Below are 17,995 nucleotides of genomic sequence, written 5' to 3'. Positions count from 1 at the left end.
ATGTTTATTTACTTTTGAGAGAGAGAGAGAGCGTGAGAGGGGCAGGGCAGAGAGGGAGGGAGACACAGAATCCGAAGCAGGCTCCGGGCTCCGAGCTGTCAGTGCAGAGCCCGATGCGGGGCTTGAACTCATGAACCGTGAGATTATGACCTGAGCCGACATCGGATGCTCAACCGACTGAGCCACCCAGGTGCCTCTCATCCAATAAACATTTATCAAGTAGCCTATTATAAGCCAGGCACTGGTGCTAATTCTTTTGAGGCAGCAAGGAGATGCTTTGGTTCGGTCTGGAAGGCATTTTTGTCTTATAAATTATGCTGGTAGAGCAAACATTCACTAAAGATCAAAACATTAATCTTTATTCCGTGTGACTCCATCTTCTCCTTTATCGATATTCCTGATTTGCTATATATTATATTGTCAGTTCCCATACACTCGCTGTGCTGTGCTGTGCTGAAGTCCTCTGGCTACCATGCCTTCTCAGTGTTCCGTGTTTGCTCTTTGGACCAAATCAGGGCACCAACATATACTTTTAGGGACCTAGACTTTTGTCTTTTCCAAAGTCCTTCAGCAGGATCATTTAAGACAAAAGTCAAACCCTGGTGGTAAAGAGAATCCATCTACCTTGCTAATTGCTGGTACCAGCAATATCATCTACCAGTTGAGTAAATTCTTGCTATGTTTAGTCATAGCTAAGAATAAATCTTTCCTATGCCATTTATGACCCCACATACAATGAGTTGAGCTGTAAAACAGGACTCATCTAGACTTTGTGTCATAATCTGAACCTTAATAGAAACAAATATCTGTAATAACACATGGTACGTTTTGCCCTATTTCCTAAGTGTGTATAACAGAAGAGGAAAAATCATCATAAAGGATCAAAAGCATTACACACACTGTCAAGGGTCAGACCTATGATTCCCATGAAGGGAGAAACACTGGTTTTTCTCTCTCTCTCTCTCTCTCTCTCTCTCTCTCTCTCTCTCCCTTTTTCCCTTCCTTCCTTCTCATAAGCCCTTCGAGTTCTTCCAAATTCCTTATCACTTGCAGATTCAAAGAACTTGGGGGTTCAAAGGGATCATTAGAGACTGTCTAGAGAAAGTAAGTATCTGGCCCAAGACCACATAAACTGGTGGCAGAGTTAAGGGTTGGAATCCAGTCTCCATTAGGAATTAGCCAAATTTCCTGGCTCCTGGTTCATCTTATTCTTGTTCATCCCCACTAATTCATTGCATTAAAACTACTCTAAATCAAAGTAACGTAAGGTACAGGAGATAGGCATGTGGCATAGTTAAGGGGTGGTGCAGGAAGCCAGGGCTGGATTTAAGTTTCTTTGGATAAGATTTACAAGAAATGTGCCATTTGGAAAAGAGGGCTTGTGTTAGGGGAAAGCTATAATTTGTATTTGCTTTTATTGTGAAATTTTTGTCAACCCATGAAGTCCAACCTCCTATCTTGATTTTAACATTCTACTGTCCATAGCTCTACATTTCTAGCACATTTCCAGTGCACTTAACCGAAATATAAACATACATTCAGAAATGTGCATGAATCATAAGCATACAGCTCAATGGGGGCTCCTGGGTGGCTCAGTCGGTTGAGCATCCGACTTCAGCTCAGGTCACGATCGCACGGTTCGTGAGTTCGAGCCCCGCGTCAGGCTCTGTGCTGGCAGCTCGGAGCCCAGAGCCTGCTTCGGATTCTGTGTCTCCCTCTCTCTCTGCCCCTTCCCTACTCATGCTCTGTCTCTCTCTGTCTCTCAAAAATAAAAAGAAAACATTAAAAAAAAGTATACAGCTCAATGAATGCTCACGAGGTGACTGAACATGTGTAATTGGCACCCAGACCAAGAAATAGAACGATGGCCAGAAACCCCCTCATGTCCTTTGCTGGTCACAACTCTGCACCCACAAGAAAAACCACTATTTTGGCTTCTGACAGAGTAAGCCAACTGTACCTTTTTTTGAATGTAGACAAAACAGAATCATAGGACATGGGATCTTTTATGTCTGGCCTCTTTTGCTCACTATTATATTTATGGGATTGTTCTGTTTCTTGCACTCTTACATGCTTGCTTTAAGCTTGCTCCTTTTTTTCTAACCAGTTTTAGCATCTTTGGAGAATTTAAGTGGCTTAAAGACAGCTAGCAGCAATAATCGCACATTTTAGGATGAAACAGACGGCAGTCTAAAAGCGTTTCTTGTGTAAATAGAACCTAACAATCACTGATTTGCTATATGGTGCTGTAGTCTAGAAATAGAACAAACATACTTCCAGCGTGGGGCCTCCTTACTATATCCAAATAAAAAGGCTGTGACTGCCGTGTCTGGATTTTTACAAACTAATATCCAAAGGTGAATCTATTAACGAATCAGCAAGCCCTTCTGGCTGGAGTAGAACACCTGGAAGGGCCAGCATATGTGCATCTGCCTCGTCCAAGTAAAATCCACATTACACACGCCAATGTGCTTGGTACAGGAAGAGAAGTTTGGTTACATTACACTAATCCAAAAAGTAGTTTCAGGGCTTAAGGTTTGTGTGTGTGTCTGTGTCAAAAATATTTTGTACACATGAAACTAATATTACCCTGTATGTTAACTAACTGGAATTTAAAGAAAAGCTTAAAAAAATAGATCTTGTGGGGCGCCCTAGTGGCTCAGTTGGTTAAATGTCCGGCTTCGGCTCAGGTCAGGAGCTCGCAGTTCATGGGTTCGAGCACCGCTCGGGCTGTGTGCTGACGGCTCAGAGCCTGGAGCCCGCTTTGGGTTCTGTGTCTTCCTCTCTCTCTGCCCCTCCCCCACTCACGCTGTCTCTCTCAAAAATGGATAAACGTTAAAAATTTTTTTTTTTTTAAATAGATCTTGTACTTCCAATCTGTCAAGTTCACGCTAAGGTTCAGCTGCAGAAGCCACAGCTAAATAGAAGGACATCCTTTAGGTTAGGGATGCTTAACCTGGGGTCCCTGAATAGGCTTCAAGGGGTCCGCCAAATCCTCAAATACACAGGTGTCATCAGATTCCACTCCCTTAAATGGCAATGTCAGGAGGCTAATGATTCCTATCACACTGAAATGATTTGCTTGGCCCTGTTGCTTATTTGATAGGATTTGTCAGAAAAGTTATTAACAGATTCAGTCTAATTATTCCTAGATTAACCTTTGCAACTTCTCAAAACAATTCCCCGATCCCAGAGTGGTTACAGACATTGGGCCAACAGGTAAGGGGAAGTACCTGCCAGCAGGTATGGGGAGACTTTCGTTCCAGGATGTACTGAGTTAAGGGTGAAGGTTCAAGTTCATATTTGTCAAAAGGAAGTTTGTCTATTACCATTGGCTCACAATCTACACAGGAGAACCTCACAACAGGATGAGATGTTCGTGGAGGCTAAAAAACAAGAGGGGAAAATACGGTCCGTTAGCAAGTGAGCTTATATTTCTGACAAATCTGCAACCCCTTTCGTGTTTTTGTTAAACCATCGCTGAGATGAAACCAGCGCTTTGAAAAGGAGGGCATCACCAACGGCTTCCATCCGGGAAGGGCCCACAGATTCTTTATTTCTTCCATGTGAAGTGGAAACTACAACTGCTTTGAATACGGTTAGGAAGTCACCGATGATCCATAGGATGAACCCTGATTTTCAGATCCACTGTTGCAACCTCCAAGCATGACCCGCCCTTCATTCCTTTGTACCCAAAAGGTTACGGATGGGCCAGACGTGGCTAGCAAAGAAGAAATCCATGAAGATTTCTGATGAGTTGATGACAGACCTAGAGCCACTAACAAGCAAAATGAAAAACTGTAAAGGCATGGAAAGGGCAAGGCAGGTGCCCCCAAATGTGCCAGTCACAACACCCAGGACTAGTGGAAATTTTTTTTTTTCAACTGAAATTTTTATAGCACTCCTCACACCCACACGCTTGCTTTGAACAGCTAGGGCTGGGTATGCTTTGGATTGGGCTGCAAAGGCCTCTGTGCCTGTGCAGATTGGTGGGGCAGCCGTTTCGTTAACAGGTTTAGCTTGTGGGGATAGAGAGCGCCCGGGAGAGACATGGCGGCAGCAAGAGAAATCCCAAGAGATGAGAAGACAGGACCGAGTCCCGGGGACAAGGGTGAGATGTGGCTGCACCTGTTCTTGCCGAGAGCTCTCTAAGCCAAGCATGAATGTGACAAACCATCTCTGTTTCCCTTTTAAAGGGGAAAAACATGCTCCTCTGCCTTTATGGTTTACACGCTTACAAGATGTGTTGGGAGTCGAAACAGCCATCAGATGTGCTTTCAGAGCTGCAGGGATGGTAGGTAACACGGGTGATGTGGGAGTGAGCCGGAATTTCTTTCATTCCAGTTTTTTCCTGATTTTCATTTCAATTAGACTTGAGAAATATTTCTGGCTTTTTACATTTAAACCGATTTAAAAAAAAAAAAAAAAGGCCGTAAAGACCCAAGTGAAGCCCCGTCACTGGTGACAATAAAGTAAATTCGTGACCAAAACATTCACTCTCTCGGGTTTGGAGCTGAGAGCAACTGGGCACCGGGATCTGACCAGTGTGTCACCTTGGAGCCCTGAGGGAAGGTGGAGGAGATGTACCCTCACTCCCAGCCGGGGCGGAAGTGGCCCTTCAGTCCCATAGTCTCATGGCCTCTCCTGAAAACAGGAGCCTAAAAGGAGTAAGCCAGGAGAAAATGCAGTTCACGTCAGAAATTTCTAAATTTTTTTTTTTCCAACGTTTATTTATTTTTGGGACAGAGAGAGACAGAGCATGAACGGGGGAGGGGCAGAGAGAGAGGGAGACACAGAATCGTTAACAGGCTCCGGGCTCCGAGCCATCAGCCCAGAGCCCGACGCGGGGCTGGAACTCACGGACCGCGAGATCGTGACCTGGCTGAAGTCGGACGCTCAACCGACTGCGCCACCCAGGCGCCCCAGAAATTTCTAAAACGTACACAGAACAGAGACGGGCTGAAGCAGTAAGGGGCTAAACTGAAGGCTCGGTGATTGTTTTGTGCCCACAGAAGGAGGATTGCTCTGGCCTTTTTACAGAGGCTGCGGGGAGGAAGAAGGGGGAGTGGGTTTCGTGCGCTTTCCCGTGTTAGCAGATACCTGTCTCCCACAAAAGTCCACTTCATCTGGGACTAAAAAGGAGCAACTACAATATCAAACCTTCCTCTCCTGAATGCAGTGAGGAAAAAGGAACGTCCTCATTGAGAGATAATTTTTAAAAGATCGCTTAGTTACGGCGCTTGGGTGGCTCAGTTGCTGAAGCGTCTGACTCTTGATTTTGGCTCAGGTCATGATCTCGGGATGATGAGATCGAGCTCACCATGTGCCAGGCATGGAGCCTGCTTGAGATTCTTTCTCTCTCTCTCTCTCTCTCTCTCCCTCCTCAAAAAATATATATATATATAGACAGAAATAGAAAGATATATGTATATATATATATATATATATATATTGCTTAACTACCCATCATTGGGAGGTACATTGCCAAGGAACACAAGTCCATTGACTACAAAAAGATGAAAAGCAGGTCCACAAAGTTCCACTAGGTGTCTAGTGACTCCCTAGAAAGATGTAGAAGAGCTTCTGTTTTGAATATGTTTCTAGAACCTACACAAGGTGCAAGCTAAATTGTAAGTCCCTGAGGATGTACATGAAAATCAATGCTAGCACTCTTCAGACATTGCGTCTGCCATGTAAATCAAGTCAGCCACTCTGAAATAAGAGCCAAGCCACCGATCGCAACACCATCAAAAATAGCCATGCCCTAACATCCAAAGTGGGCAGCTCAAGTGGCAAAAGCCACTGAAAGGAAGAATGCCAGAATAGCACGAAGTCCTCTCTTGCTTTTTGGTACAAGCTTATTAGACTCCCAGCAAGAGATAGAAAGCACGGCTTAAAATCCTCAAAGTAATTTACAAGGGTCACTGTAATCAGGAAACGGAAAACCCAAATGATGTTTACCATTTTGTTTTATGCTACTTACTAGTGAAGGTAAATTCTGATCTGGCCAAAAAGATTCTGGAATTGGCCAATGTCCAACAGGAACACCAGTTTTAGAGTTAGGCCGTACATAAATCAGCTTATGGCAACTATGCCAGGGTTGAGCAGCAAATGAATTGCTTGGCCTGGATGAATCCGTAAGTCCATCTACAAGTTAAACAAAGACAGACACTAAGGCATACAGTTCTTTTTCCAGCTGCTGATCTTCTCGTACAAAATTTTCAGCTAAAAGCAAAGTACAAAACAAACCAAAACACCCCGATCCTTAACTATGCCCCAAATGCATAGTTACATCGAAAACCATTATAAAATTAATTTTCAATTTGCTGAGATTTGGACACATAAATTAAACACAGCACGCCAACTAGAGTTATTCTTCCAAATCAGGCAAATGCAATCGCTCATCCCCTGGTATGGTTTTTACATTTGTGGAATCTGACAAAATAGGTCATAAATTCCATTTGCCTTTTCTTTCTAGTCCCCATTAAGTGGCAAAAATATGCTTGACTAAACCCACCCAATGACTACAAGAGCAAAATGAAAACGATCCAGATTCACTCCAAGATAGAAGGAATGTAGGGGCGCCTGGATGGCTCAGTCGGTTAAGCGTCCGACTTCGGCTCAGGTCATGATCTCACGGTTCATGGGTTCGAGCCCTGTGTCGGGCTCTGTGCTGACAGCTCAGAGCCCAGAGCCTGCTTCGGATTCTGTGTCTCCCTTTCTCTCTGTTCCTCCCCTACTTGCACTCTCTCTCTTTCTCTCTCTCAAAAATAAACAAAGATTAAAAAAATTTTAACATGGAAAAAATTAAAAAAAAAAAAAGAACCGTAGACAAAGGAGAAATGGAGCTAGAAAGAAAAATCTGAGCTATTTACATGACACCAAATCCAATAGGCTTCCAGTATGACCATCCCCAGTTCACATTAAGGTAACTGAACACAAAAGTATGGATGAAGCAGTGAATCGTTAGCAATACATAACATGTCCTTCCTTTACAATTACGTTAATGAATTTAAAACAGACTGTGAGGCCTCAGTCTTCTGTGGTGGGTGTTCTTAAACTGGAGTCCAAGAAACTCTAGAATTAAATACAAAATTGTGTTTGTGTGGCCTATGTCCGTTCTTCTAGGGAGAGAGGTCTCTATTTTTCCAACAGCTTCTCAAAGGGTTCAAGGCACTAAACATCAGAAAGGTCAGGAGCCACAGGATCCACGGCTTCCGACAGAGACGTATGTCTTTCTGAGCAGCTATGACTGATTGTGGCCACACAATTAAAACTCATGGATCAGGAGAATCTCGCTGAGTCAGTCGATAGAACATGTGACTCTACGTCTCAGGATTGTGAGTTCAAGCCCCACACTGGGCATGGAGCCTACTTAAAAAAAAAAAAAATGTATGGATCAGGTCAGACAGGCACGGTGGTAATGATGTGTGCGAGAGCACAGGATCGAGGTGAAGCGCACAGTGCTCCAGGGCTTGCGGCGCAGGGTTGATTTGAAGGAGAAGACCCTTCCCCTGTACAAAAGGACCTCTGCTATCATCCACTGCCATAATCTGTCTGTTTTGAGATGTGGGACGTTCTGTGAGATGTCATTTGAAGAGAAAAGATTCTGCAGTTAAACAGTGGCCAGGAAAATACTGGTGTAGGATCTTATAGGATATCAGCAGTTTCCGGATAAAGGTTCACCATCTCTTGCTGACATACGGTACCGAACACAGATTTCATAAAGATAGCGTGGCCCATTTGGCACTCACAAGACCAAAACCAGATTACTGGTTAAGTGGCACTCCTCCATGATTCTCCAGGTACTTCGTTCATGGAGAGGTGAATAATGCAGGGTATCCCAAGACTGGGACCAGGGAAGATGAAATGGGTAAGAAAAAGGAAGAATTTTCTTAAGAAGGTTTGCCACTGGATTAAAGTTGTTAGCATCAGACCAAGTGACACGTGAACGCATGGCCATTGTTTGGATGGATGTTTGCAACCACATGAACGTGTGTGGATAGTACAGGCTGTGTCTATTATCAGTTTACTGTCTTCCCAACCTCGGATCATTCTCTGGGGCGCAAAAAAAAAAACCACAAAAAAGTCACGTACTGTACCTTCTCCAACAGGAAGTGGATCTGGTCCCGTTTTTTCAAAGTTAATAACTACACCACTCTGAATTTTCTGAACTAGAGATTCTAAACACTGATTCAACATTCTTTGTGTTCTAACACAGTAGGAGCGACCTATACCAGAAGGAAAAGCAAACAGTGTCAGTTTGAGCAAATAAAATACTACTTAACAACGTAAGCATCTGAAATCGTAGAGTATATCTTGAACCAATCATAACTATGTTGGCTGCAAACATCACACTCAGGATGAGCTTAAGCAGGAGAGCTGAAAGATTCTGAAGGAAAACAAGACAAGACAGGATACGGCATTTAAGCAAAACCATACTCTGCTGCTCTGAATTCTTCCTCTAGAAATATGAAATATTGCGAATACCTCCTGTGACTTCACACATCTGTGTGATGGCAGACTCATCAGTTGGTACACTCCCTAGATGCTCTGGTTCCGTAGAAGCCAGTCCAGGCAAACGCAACACCAGGGCAAATAACCTTTGATCCCAACGAAAAGGTTCTTTGGTTAGTTCACTTCCAGGCAGAGGAGAATTCAAAGGAAGATGAAGCTGATAAGGCAAAAGTTGAAAAGTTTCATCATAACAACCCATACAAAACTGAAGAGAGAGTCAAAAGGGTCACTTTTCTTTCATGTACTCGGTAATCTTTCAAGGATTGTGAAGACGGAAGGTCTGATCAAACTTATTCTTAACTGGAAACGTATGCCTCCCACAGAAATAGCTGCATGTTCTCCGCCATGTAAACGAAATTTACAAAAAAAAACATGAAATCTCACCTCTTCCTGAACACCAGCAGTACTTGTTAACTTGTTTCCATCTGTGATGGTAATTAAAATAGATGGTTCTAAAAAAAATGGATTTCTCCCCTAAAATACATTTAAGAAGTATTAGAGCCATGTAAAGTAATAAAATGGTATTTAAACTTTTACATCTGCCTGGCCAGTGATCTCTCAAGTGTGTGATAAAATTTGCCTGGATAAACAAGAAGGAAAAGATTAGGGATTGAAACGGGTGGGAAATCCAAGTAACAATCCCTGCAGAGGTAACATTCAGAATGGACTGAGGGATTCTTATCAGTCAGGAACTCCCCCAACTCGCATATCCAAAAACTCCTCTCCCTCTGTGGTCTAAGTAATCATAAAAGAAAGAGACTGGCAAATTCCTGGCACAGGTAGGGGGACATTAGTGACTCATGCTCTGCAATCTGGACTCTACTCTGGTTACTGCGAGCAGAGTTTCTGGGGCACGAAAGGACACCACTATTTCTTCATCCATTTATCCATCAATGGACACTTCTAGAACTTTTTCAATTGAATTGGGAGAGGCGAGAGGGAGCTAAGGACACTGAAAATTTCTCTTCAAATACCTTGTTCCAACACTTGTCAGCAATTTATTCATCCCATTCTCAGACACCTGATGACCTGAGGGGGAGGCAATTGGCCCTACACATTTTATCATCAAGCCACATACAAGACCCCCCAAAAGGGGGACATTTTTTTTAAAGTATGTGTTTGAAAGATATGGACTTCCTTTGGGCAGTTGTGAAAAGTAGCAGAAAACTTGGTAACCACGCCCGGTTTTAAATTCTTACCCCAAGTCACCAAAATAAATTAGCTGTACTCACTCAAAAGTTTTTTTTACCTGTCCATAATTGTCTATTCCAGATATTAATCTATTGAGATTTAACAAATCAAATGAGGATCTTAGAGCCTGACCAAGAGTAGTCAGTCCAGAAGCCTGAAGATTTTTTAGTTCACTCATGAATGTTGCGTGATTTTCCTTCCAACCAGCCTGAAAACCAAACATTTACAAAGAAATTCCCGATTACACAATGAACAATATATAAAGTGCAAACAACCACTAAACAGCAAGTATCCAACCTCTAACAGATTCACTAGTCCCTCGATCTAATTCTAGTCTAGATCTTGGCTGATCGGAAAGATCTGTCCGCGTTAACGACCAAGAGCAAAGAGGCAAACGGTGCATTCGTCCATTCTGGCTGGGAGGCTCTGGCTCAAGAAGCCCAATCTTCTCTTCAGGTCCAATCAAACCTACCCAAACACCTCAGTGTTTACCTTAGTTTGACACTGATGATGAGCATGAAGAAAGGAGGAGAGGAGGGGCTATTTTTAAGTGCGCTGTCCTTGATAGAGACAATTCGCTACTGAGGGGCTGAACTGCATGAACTTTCCTCACCAAGATTCTTGCCCCCAAACAATATGTTCACTTTACGTAAGAGTCAAGGGGGAATTCTAGGAATAGAGCCACCACTATTCGGAGACAAGCTTTCTGGCATCTTCAAACATTCAGAAAGCCCCACGTCTAGAAAAAGGGGAGAAAGAAAAGAAATTTAAAACGTTTTGGCAAAGAAGCAGCCCCCAGGCACTCCCAGCAGCTATGAGCAGCAGCAAAGAACCAAAGACCCCAGGCCAGCAGCCAACATGCTGTGATCGAATGGTTTGGAGACCAGGAGGAAAAGGTCACGTTGACTGGGGGCCAGTAATGGCTATAAAAACAAAGCAGCACCAAATGCAAAGAAGAGAAGCCAAAAGAAGAACTGGCAGTTGACAGCAGGTCACAGAGGAGAAGGCCAGCAAAGGAGAGAGCAAACAGCACAGCTTGGCAACTGGGTGGGACAAACAGCCACCTTAGTGTTGGTGACACTGAGGGCAGCAGTGGGATAGGGTGAATGCTGAAGTCATGCCAACCAGGCCGGTACCGCTGGAGGTGGAAGGCGAGAGCAAATAATAAGAGATCGACCAAATCATTTCAATTTCATGTCTGGCCGAAGGCACACTGGCCATTATCCATGCAACTACAGCAAACGTTCTCTCTTCTAGTTTCATAGTCTCCAGGAGCAGTTTGGGTCAGAATGACTGAGATATCTGCATGACCCTGAGCGAGCCTGTTGGCCCCAGGGACCGAGATGGTATTCTCTGGAATTGGAGAGGATTAGGCAAGCAAGGGACACTGTGCGAGGCTGTGCGTAACATAAGCAGCGGAAGGAGTCATTCACATTGGAATCCGACAGAATGGCGCCCCCTTCGGCTGAACCGTCCAGAACCCGCATAACCATACAGGGTGAAGGTCCTGGTTAATATCCATTCCAGTCCAATAGTCTGAAATTCTGTGAAATTAAAGATGTGCTTAGCCGTTGGTTTTTTGTTTTTTTGTTTTTTTGTTTTTTTTTTTTTTAATATTCCTGACATATCCTACAGATCGAAGGGTCTAAAGGTAAAACCTTTCCAAGTGTCCCTTTGGCCAGATTGTATATATGACTTATAGTACCTAGGGAAAGCAGAGCATGAGAATTCCTTGTGGCCTAAGGGAAATCTTAGGCCACAAGCAATTATGGCCTTTTCACTAAAAGCGTAGTTACAAAGAAAGCTTGTGTGGAAATTGGCCTCCTCAAATACCTAGAACTATCAGCACGTTGCAAATCACACTGAATTAAAAAATGAGCTTTCTTCTTTGTGGTGGAAGAGAAAGGTATGCATTTGGGAAGGATACTAGCAATTCTTTCCTTTCTTCAACAAATTTGCCCGGGCCGACTATGCCGTACTGGACAGAACACTACACGCTGGAGATCTAGAAAGGGATCAGCCCTTGAGGAGTTCCTGTCACAGAGGCATGAGAAATGTATTTATGGGCACTAAAAGGACAAGTGACCAGAAGGTTAGGGAAGGCTCCTCACGGAAGATGGGGCATCGGAAGAGGAGCACAGGCCATCCTGCACTGATGGCAGGTGTGGAGGGGCAGGCCAAGGAAGAGACCGAGAGTCCACGGAAGGATAGGGCAGGAGGCAAGGCTGATAAGTGGGGTTCTGGCTGTATAATGCTTTGTAGTTTGGATTTTATCTGTTGGCTCTGGGAATAACTTGAGGTTTTTAATCAGGGCAGCGGCTTGATCAGATCTGTGTTTTAGCAAGATCGTTCTGCTGGGGAGTTGGAGAACCAACTGGGGAGTGGAGGGGAGGCTGAAGCTCGAGGCAGGGAAACTGGTTTGGAAACTGTTGCCATAGCTTCTGGGAAGAGCAGAGGGGAGGAGAAGGGGCTGCCGACGAAACAAGAATTTCAGAGGCGGCGTCAGAAGGATTTGGGAGCTGATCAGAAGGGATGGGCGAAGGACCCAGGTCATCCATTAGGTCGAGCTTTGTGGCCTGGGCAAACCTGAGAATGGTGGGCCCTTCCCTCACAATCCACTTTATAAAGTTGACTGCTTTCTCGGAGTTACTTCACGTAGCAATCTTACTTCCACATTGTAAATTCCGCATTATACCCACAGCGAGCACTGAACTCCTGGGAGCCGCAAAGCAGTCCGCGGCATGACTAAAGAAAAATGAGCAGACAGCTTGGTTTGGTAAAGGGCTGGCGTAAGATGTGGGTACCACTTAGGCAAGCACCCTGTAACTCCTCCATATTGAAAATAACGTGTCCCGATTGTTCAGAGTCTTGCTAATTAATCTGTCGGAATAATTGCTCTTTCGATTTCTCTTTAGCCTATGGATTGGAAGGAAGCATTTTACAAATCATTCCTGCACTTGAATCGCTGGCATTCTGTTATCAGGTCAATCCCAATTCTTTGCAATGAACTGAACAGCACAAGAACTAAAAGCCCCTAAACGCATTCCTCACCATGCTGAAGGGGAAAGAGCCTACGGATTAATCTCACTATCTTGAGAACTTCATTAATGTGACAAATTTCTTCCCAAAAGATAATCATGAAGAGCTAGTGGCAGAAAGTCTGTGTTTCTATTTCTTGCTCATTGTTTGGAGTTGATTTTTTTTTTTTATAGAAACGAATTCAGGACAGCCCGTTTCCTAATACAGTCTTCTTAACACAGTCTTTTCTTTCAAATTACTCCAAAGGTTCGCTACTCTCAGGGTCAGTAAAATCTTGACTCACGATAATGAGTTCCATACATTCTTATGGAAGCTTTACAGCTTACCAAGTACTTTCACATTTCACATTTGGTTAGGACAACCCTATAAAATAGGCATGGTATTACCGTCCCTCTTTTGTTTGCCGACACCAGGAAGAAGTAAGACTTAAGTCGGTCTTGTTTGTGGGGGTGATAGTGGCAGGATTGGGGATCGAGCCTCGCGTCGGCTCCACACTGAGAGCAGAGCCTGTTTGGGATTCTCTCTCTCTCTCTCCCTCTGCCCCTTCCCTGCCCTCTAAAAAAAAAAAAAAAAAACAAAAACAAAACCCCCAAAACACGGCTAGTCTGACTTGAGATGTGAGGTAAGTGTAAAATCCATGCGGCGTCTGGAGGACTTAGAAGAAAAATAAGAATGACACTATCTCAGTATTTACTTTTATATTGGTTACGTGCCGAAGTGATACTGTTTTAAATTTTCGCAGTTCAATAAAATGTATTACTAAAAGTTCCACCTGTTTCTTTTTACTTCTTAACGTGGCTACTAGACGAGGTTACAATTTGTGTATGGCTGGCATTATATGTCTGTTGGATCGAGATGTGCTAGAAGGACCTGGAGGTCAGGCAAGGGAGCTCGGCCTGGCTTCGGCAGACAATAGACTCATTACAGATTCCAGGGGAGGGGGAAACAGGATCAAAGCAGTGTCTCAGGAAGGTCAGTCTGGCAGTGACACATAGGACACATTGGGGAAGGAAGGCAGGCTACAGATTTCTGTCCATAGCCAGGAAAAAGAAGCTAGGAGCCTTGACTAGTAATCCCAGCCTGAGGGAATCAGGACCTGAGTTAGCCTGGGAATGAAGAAGAAGAAGGCAGAAACATTTTAAACCAACAAGATAGGACTTGGTGACAGACCGACCATGTGCGTGAAGGAGAGAGCGCAAAGACGGTTACAAAACTTCTAGCCCGGGAGACCAGAGGGACAGAGGTTTGGGATGAAGGGGCGACCTGAGACGAGTGAACTCCTGAACTAAGGGTTTACTGTCTTAGGTCAAGTTGTAAAAGTCTCCCTGGAGTAAAGTCACAACGATGATGAAGACGGTAATGGTGGTCAGTAATAATCATAGGTAATGTGCATCTGTGCTTATGTGTCAGGACCTCACTTAGGCTCAGCATACCATTCTATCTGTAGCCTCATCTGGGCACCTTCACCACCCCACGAAGTAGGTGCTGTTATTACTTCCATTTTATAGATGAGCACACTGAGGCTCAGAGAGGATAAGCAACTTGTCCAGGGCGAACAACTAGGAAATGACACGGCTGGGATCTGAACGCAGGTAGCCTAATTCTAGAGCCCACCAATTTAAACCACTATACTCGAGAATCTTCTAGGTAGTCCACATCCTCACCTTGTAGACAAGTCTTGTTATAGCTCCAAAGTCATACACTTAATGGAACTTCCAAATTTCCTTTCAGTGAAACTTCCTTTCCCTCATGTCTAAATGCAGACCAGTTGCGTGTGGGGAGCAGTGACCTAGGACTTGGAAGACCCTGGTCCATTCGTGGCTATAGCCAACTAGCAAAGCAACTGGTCCAGAGTAAGTCGTTTATCCCTCACTGGGGCTGTTGTCTCATCTAAGCAACGAAAAGGTTGAAAAACCAACTGGAAGGTCCCTTTGGGTTTTTGTATCTTGTAATTCCATACCTTTATATAAATCTGACTTACAGAAAGAAAACAACTCACATCTGAATCAGTACGTTAGTTCGGGCCTGGTTGAAATGTGTATTGGCAACTGAAAACGTCTTTGAATGCCAACAGAAGAAGTATGGGCTTTTCAGTCTACCAGTGCCTTGGGTTCTGTCCCAGCTCCAGACTAGCCACTAGCCATTTATCGTCCACTCATATCACCACAGAAAGGAGAGAATCTGCACTCCTTTCCTTGGAAGGGCAAAGCCTAAAAGAAATATGTCCTACGATCCTCTGCAACCTTATTAAGGCCCTGCTCCCATCTCTAAAGGGCACTTGTAATCCAATTCCAAAATACAAATGACCCTGTTAGGCTTAGTGTCATGTGCAAATTTAAGGAACACGCTACAAATCTCCTCATCTAAGGTAACTGAGGAACATATTTAGGGCAGCTACATCTAACTTTCCACAAGAGAAGTGCCCCTTAAAAATGACACGAATGGAATCACTTGCAAATCGAGAAATAAACGAAGGGGTGCCTGGGTGGCTCAGTCGGTTAAGCATCCAACTCTTGATCTCAGCTCAGGTCTTCAGCTCAGGGTCGCGAGTTCGAGCCCTGCGTTGGGCTCTGTGCTGGGTGTGAAAGGGAATTACAGTGAATCTTTTCAAAGAGCACAAATAGTCCTTCTATAGTATAGGTTGTCACATGCCAGGTTCTCTCTCTGTCCCTCTGACTCGGTGCTGAGCCACTGCACTGATCCATTCATTCTGGGCACACACGCCCGAAAGCCCATTTGGATGCTCCCCTGAAAAGCTCCGCCCAAGTCTTCCTGGGATCCAGGGAGAGAAAATACAAGTTGCTTCCCTCTCCTTGACAAGACTTGTTTAAAAAAAATCTTTTATTCAAGGAAATGAAACCAGGCTGGCAACATTTGCCCTTCAGAGGCCCATACAGAGGGGGCTATCCTGGACCTTGGGCTCTTCTTCGAGGTGATTACAAACTAGATGATTAACGGATTTGAGTATTTTCCCAGATGTCGCAAGTTAAAGCCAGAGTTTAAATTTAGCAGGGCCACCATTTCTCTTGTTGAAAGATAAACTATTTTCCTTTTTCCATCTGTTCCCCACAAGTTGGGGGTGGGGGCGGGGAGCTGGTTCTGCAACAACTCAGACAACCTGACTAAATCGACTTCAACAGCATTTTTCAACCAACTCACTTTCTTCTGCAACCTGACATTCTATCGACTTTGTCACGGCATATCGTCCTTGCATTGGTAACCGGACCAGCGAGACAGAATGACACGGAAAGGAAGAAGCCCTGCTTTTCCAATCAAGTCCGCCTCCCAAGGAGACACATGACTTTTCCCTCGAGCCTTATACGGAATATCCGTGTGAGTTAAAAGCTTGAAAAGCTTCTGGAGTTTTCTCCTCACGACTGAAACAGACTCTAATTCGGACAGAGAGGAGACACGGTTTACTTGGCTTCCTACGTAAACAGAACACTGTGACAGCTGAATCATCTTAAAATGTTCAAGCATCTTTTTCAATTGTGTTTACCTGCAGCACACCTACAAAGGAGGGTGCTAACATGATGAACGCACACATTAGGAAGACGCTGTATCGGTGAAACAACAGAACTGTCCTGCTTCTCGTATCTCTTTTAAAACTTCCTTCCGGCATTGCATTTTCTGACCCTGACACAACTGTTTTCCCCCTTAAAACTCCAGCAATTTGGACTGGTAGCACTTTTTTTGTGGTTTTTCTCCCTTGGCTCAAGGTACTGGTACGCTTCCAGGTTCGACAGGGGCTATCTAGGATTCTGTGTGGTTTTTTTTGTGTTTTTTTTTTTAATTTTTTTTTTCAACGTTTATTTATTTTTGGGACAGAGAGAGACAGAGCATGAACGGGGGAGGGGCAGAGAGAGAGGGAGACACAGAATCGGAAACAGGCTCCAGGCTCTGAGCCATCAGCCCAGAGCCCGACGCGGGGCTCGAACTCCCGGACCGGCAGATCGTGACCTGGCTGAAGTCGGACACTTAACCGACTGCGCCACCCAGGCGCCCCTAGGATTCTGTGTTTGATGTGCACTGACACAGCTTCTTCTTATAAAATTACTTAAGACCATCCAGTTGTCTTGGATTCCTTCTTGTCTAAGTTACTTCCCCAGGGGCGCTTGGTGTCCTGAACTTGCTAAAAGCCTCAAAGTCCATTTGATTTGATTGCATCCGTTCTCTCCCTGAGACAACTGAAATAATACCAGTCAAGACCGTGCAAAAGAATTCTAGCTTACTTGAATCTCCTAGTTTTTAAAAGACATTCTTAAGAAATTGACTCCCTAGCATTATGCTAAGTAAAATTAGTCAGAGAAAGACAAATATCATATGACTTCACTCATATGAGGCCTTTAAGACACAGAACAGATGAACATAAGGAAAGGGAAGCAAAAATAATATACAAACAGGGAGGGGGACAACACAGAAGAGACTCATAAATATGGAGAACAAACAGAGGGTTGCTGGAGGGATTGTGGGAGGGGGGATGGGCTAAATGGATAAGGGGCATTAAGGAATCTACTCCTGAAATCATTGTTGCACTGTATGCCAACTAACTTGGATGAAAATTTTAAAAATAAATTAAAAAAAAGCACATTAAAAAAAAAGAAATAGACCCCCATACTACACTGCAGAAATGTATTTGACAGTCTATGGCCTGCAGGATTGTTTTTCCAGCAGATGGCTAAAGGCCCACACCATGAGCACCTATTTTTAAGTAAACTGGGCAAAGAAATGATCCACAGTTTGAGTCTACTGACACAAAGTTCACGATTTTGCATCATGGGTCTCTAGAATACCTAGTATGAGGGATTTTTTAAGGGGATACACAATCCTAGAGGTAAGTCTAAAATATATGCAAAATGCATTTTTGAGTTTTCAAAATTTCGCTTGCCCCAGAGAATCAGGAAGAAATTATGAGATAGAAGCCACATTTTAGAAACTTTTCTCCTTTGTCCAAGAGTCAATTATATTGTTAGTGAAAGAAAAATATCTTAGAGTAGCAAAGACTTTGCCAAACTCGGTCAGATACAGTGTTAAATGTTTCCTCTCTCACTCTCAGACCATTTCAACTGTGGCTATTGACCTATTATCAGGAAAAAAAAAAAAAAAGCTATTGTGCAGATCACATGCTCAATTGTTGAGACTTTGGGTTCGGATAGGAGACATTTTATTTTTATTTATTTTAAAAAAAATTTTTTAATGTTTATTTTTGAGAGAGAGAGACAGAGTGCAAGTGGGGGAGGACAGAGAG

General features: G+C 43.8%; 1 protein-coding gene across 11 annotated transcripts in view; it reads right to left on the bottom strand.

Moving 5' to 3' along the window:
• The window catches only part of INTS6L (integrator complex subunit 6 like), a 55,580-nt gene that overhangs the window by 22,243 nt on the left and 15,342 nt on the right, over positions 1 to 17,995 (bottom strand). For 9 of the 11 annotated variants that reach the window (XM_040468581.1, XM_040468590.1, XM_040468585.1 and 6 more), the window contains 6 exons: positions 9,767 to 9,916; positions 8,902 to 8,991; positions 8,491 to 8,674; positions 8,103 to 8,231; positions 5,984 to 6,147; positions 3,234 to 3,386 (listed from right to left, as the gene is read on the bottom strand). In XM_040468581.1, the coding sequence (XP_040324515.1) occupies positions 3,234 to 3,386; positions 5,984 to 6,147; positions 8,103 to 8,231; positions 8,491 to 8,674; positions 8,902 to 8,991; positions 9,767 to 9,916 (870 nt within the window). Of the gene's footprint in view, positions 1 to 3,233; positions 3,387 to 5,983; positions 6,148 to 8,102; positions 8,232 to 8,490; positions 8,675 to 8,901; positions 8,992 to 9,766; positions 9,917 to 17,995 lie in introns of those variants that run through there. The other 2 variants (XM_040468589.1, XM_040468591.1) reach the window with 2 other exon arrangements.

Source organism: Herpailurus yagouaroundi, unplaced genomic scaffold (genome assembly GCF_014898765.1).
Source record: "Herpailurus yagouaroundi ecotype Mexico unplaced genomic scaffold, PumYag 67702, whole genome shotgun sequence".
Classification (NCBI taxonomy): domain Eukaryota; kingdom Metazoa; phylum Chordata; class Mammalia; order Carnivora; family Felidae; genus Herpailurus; species Herpailurus yagouaroundi.
This window is presented reverse-complemented; position numbering and strand designations above follow the sequence as displayed.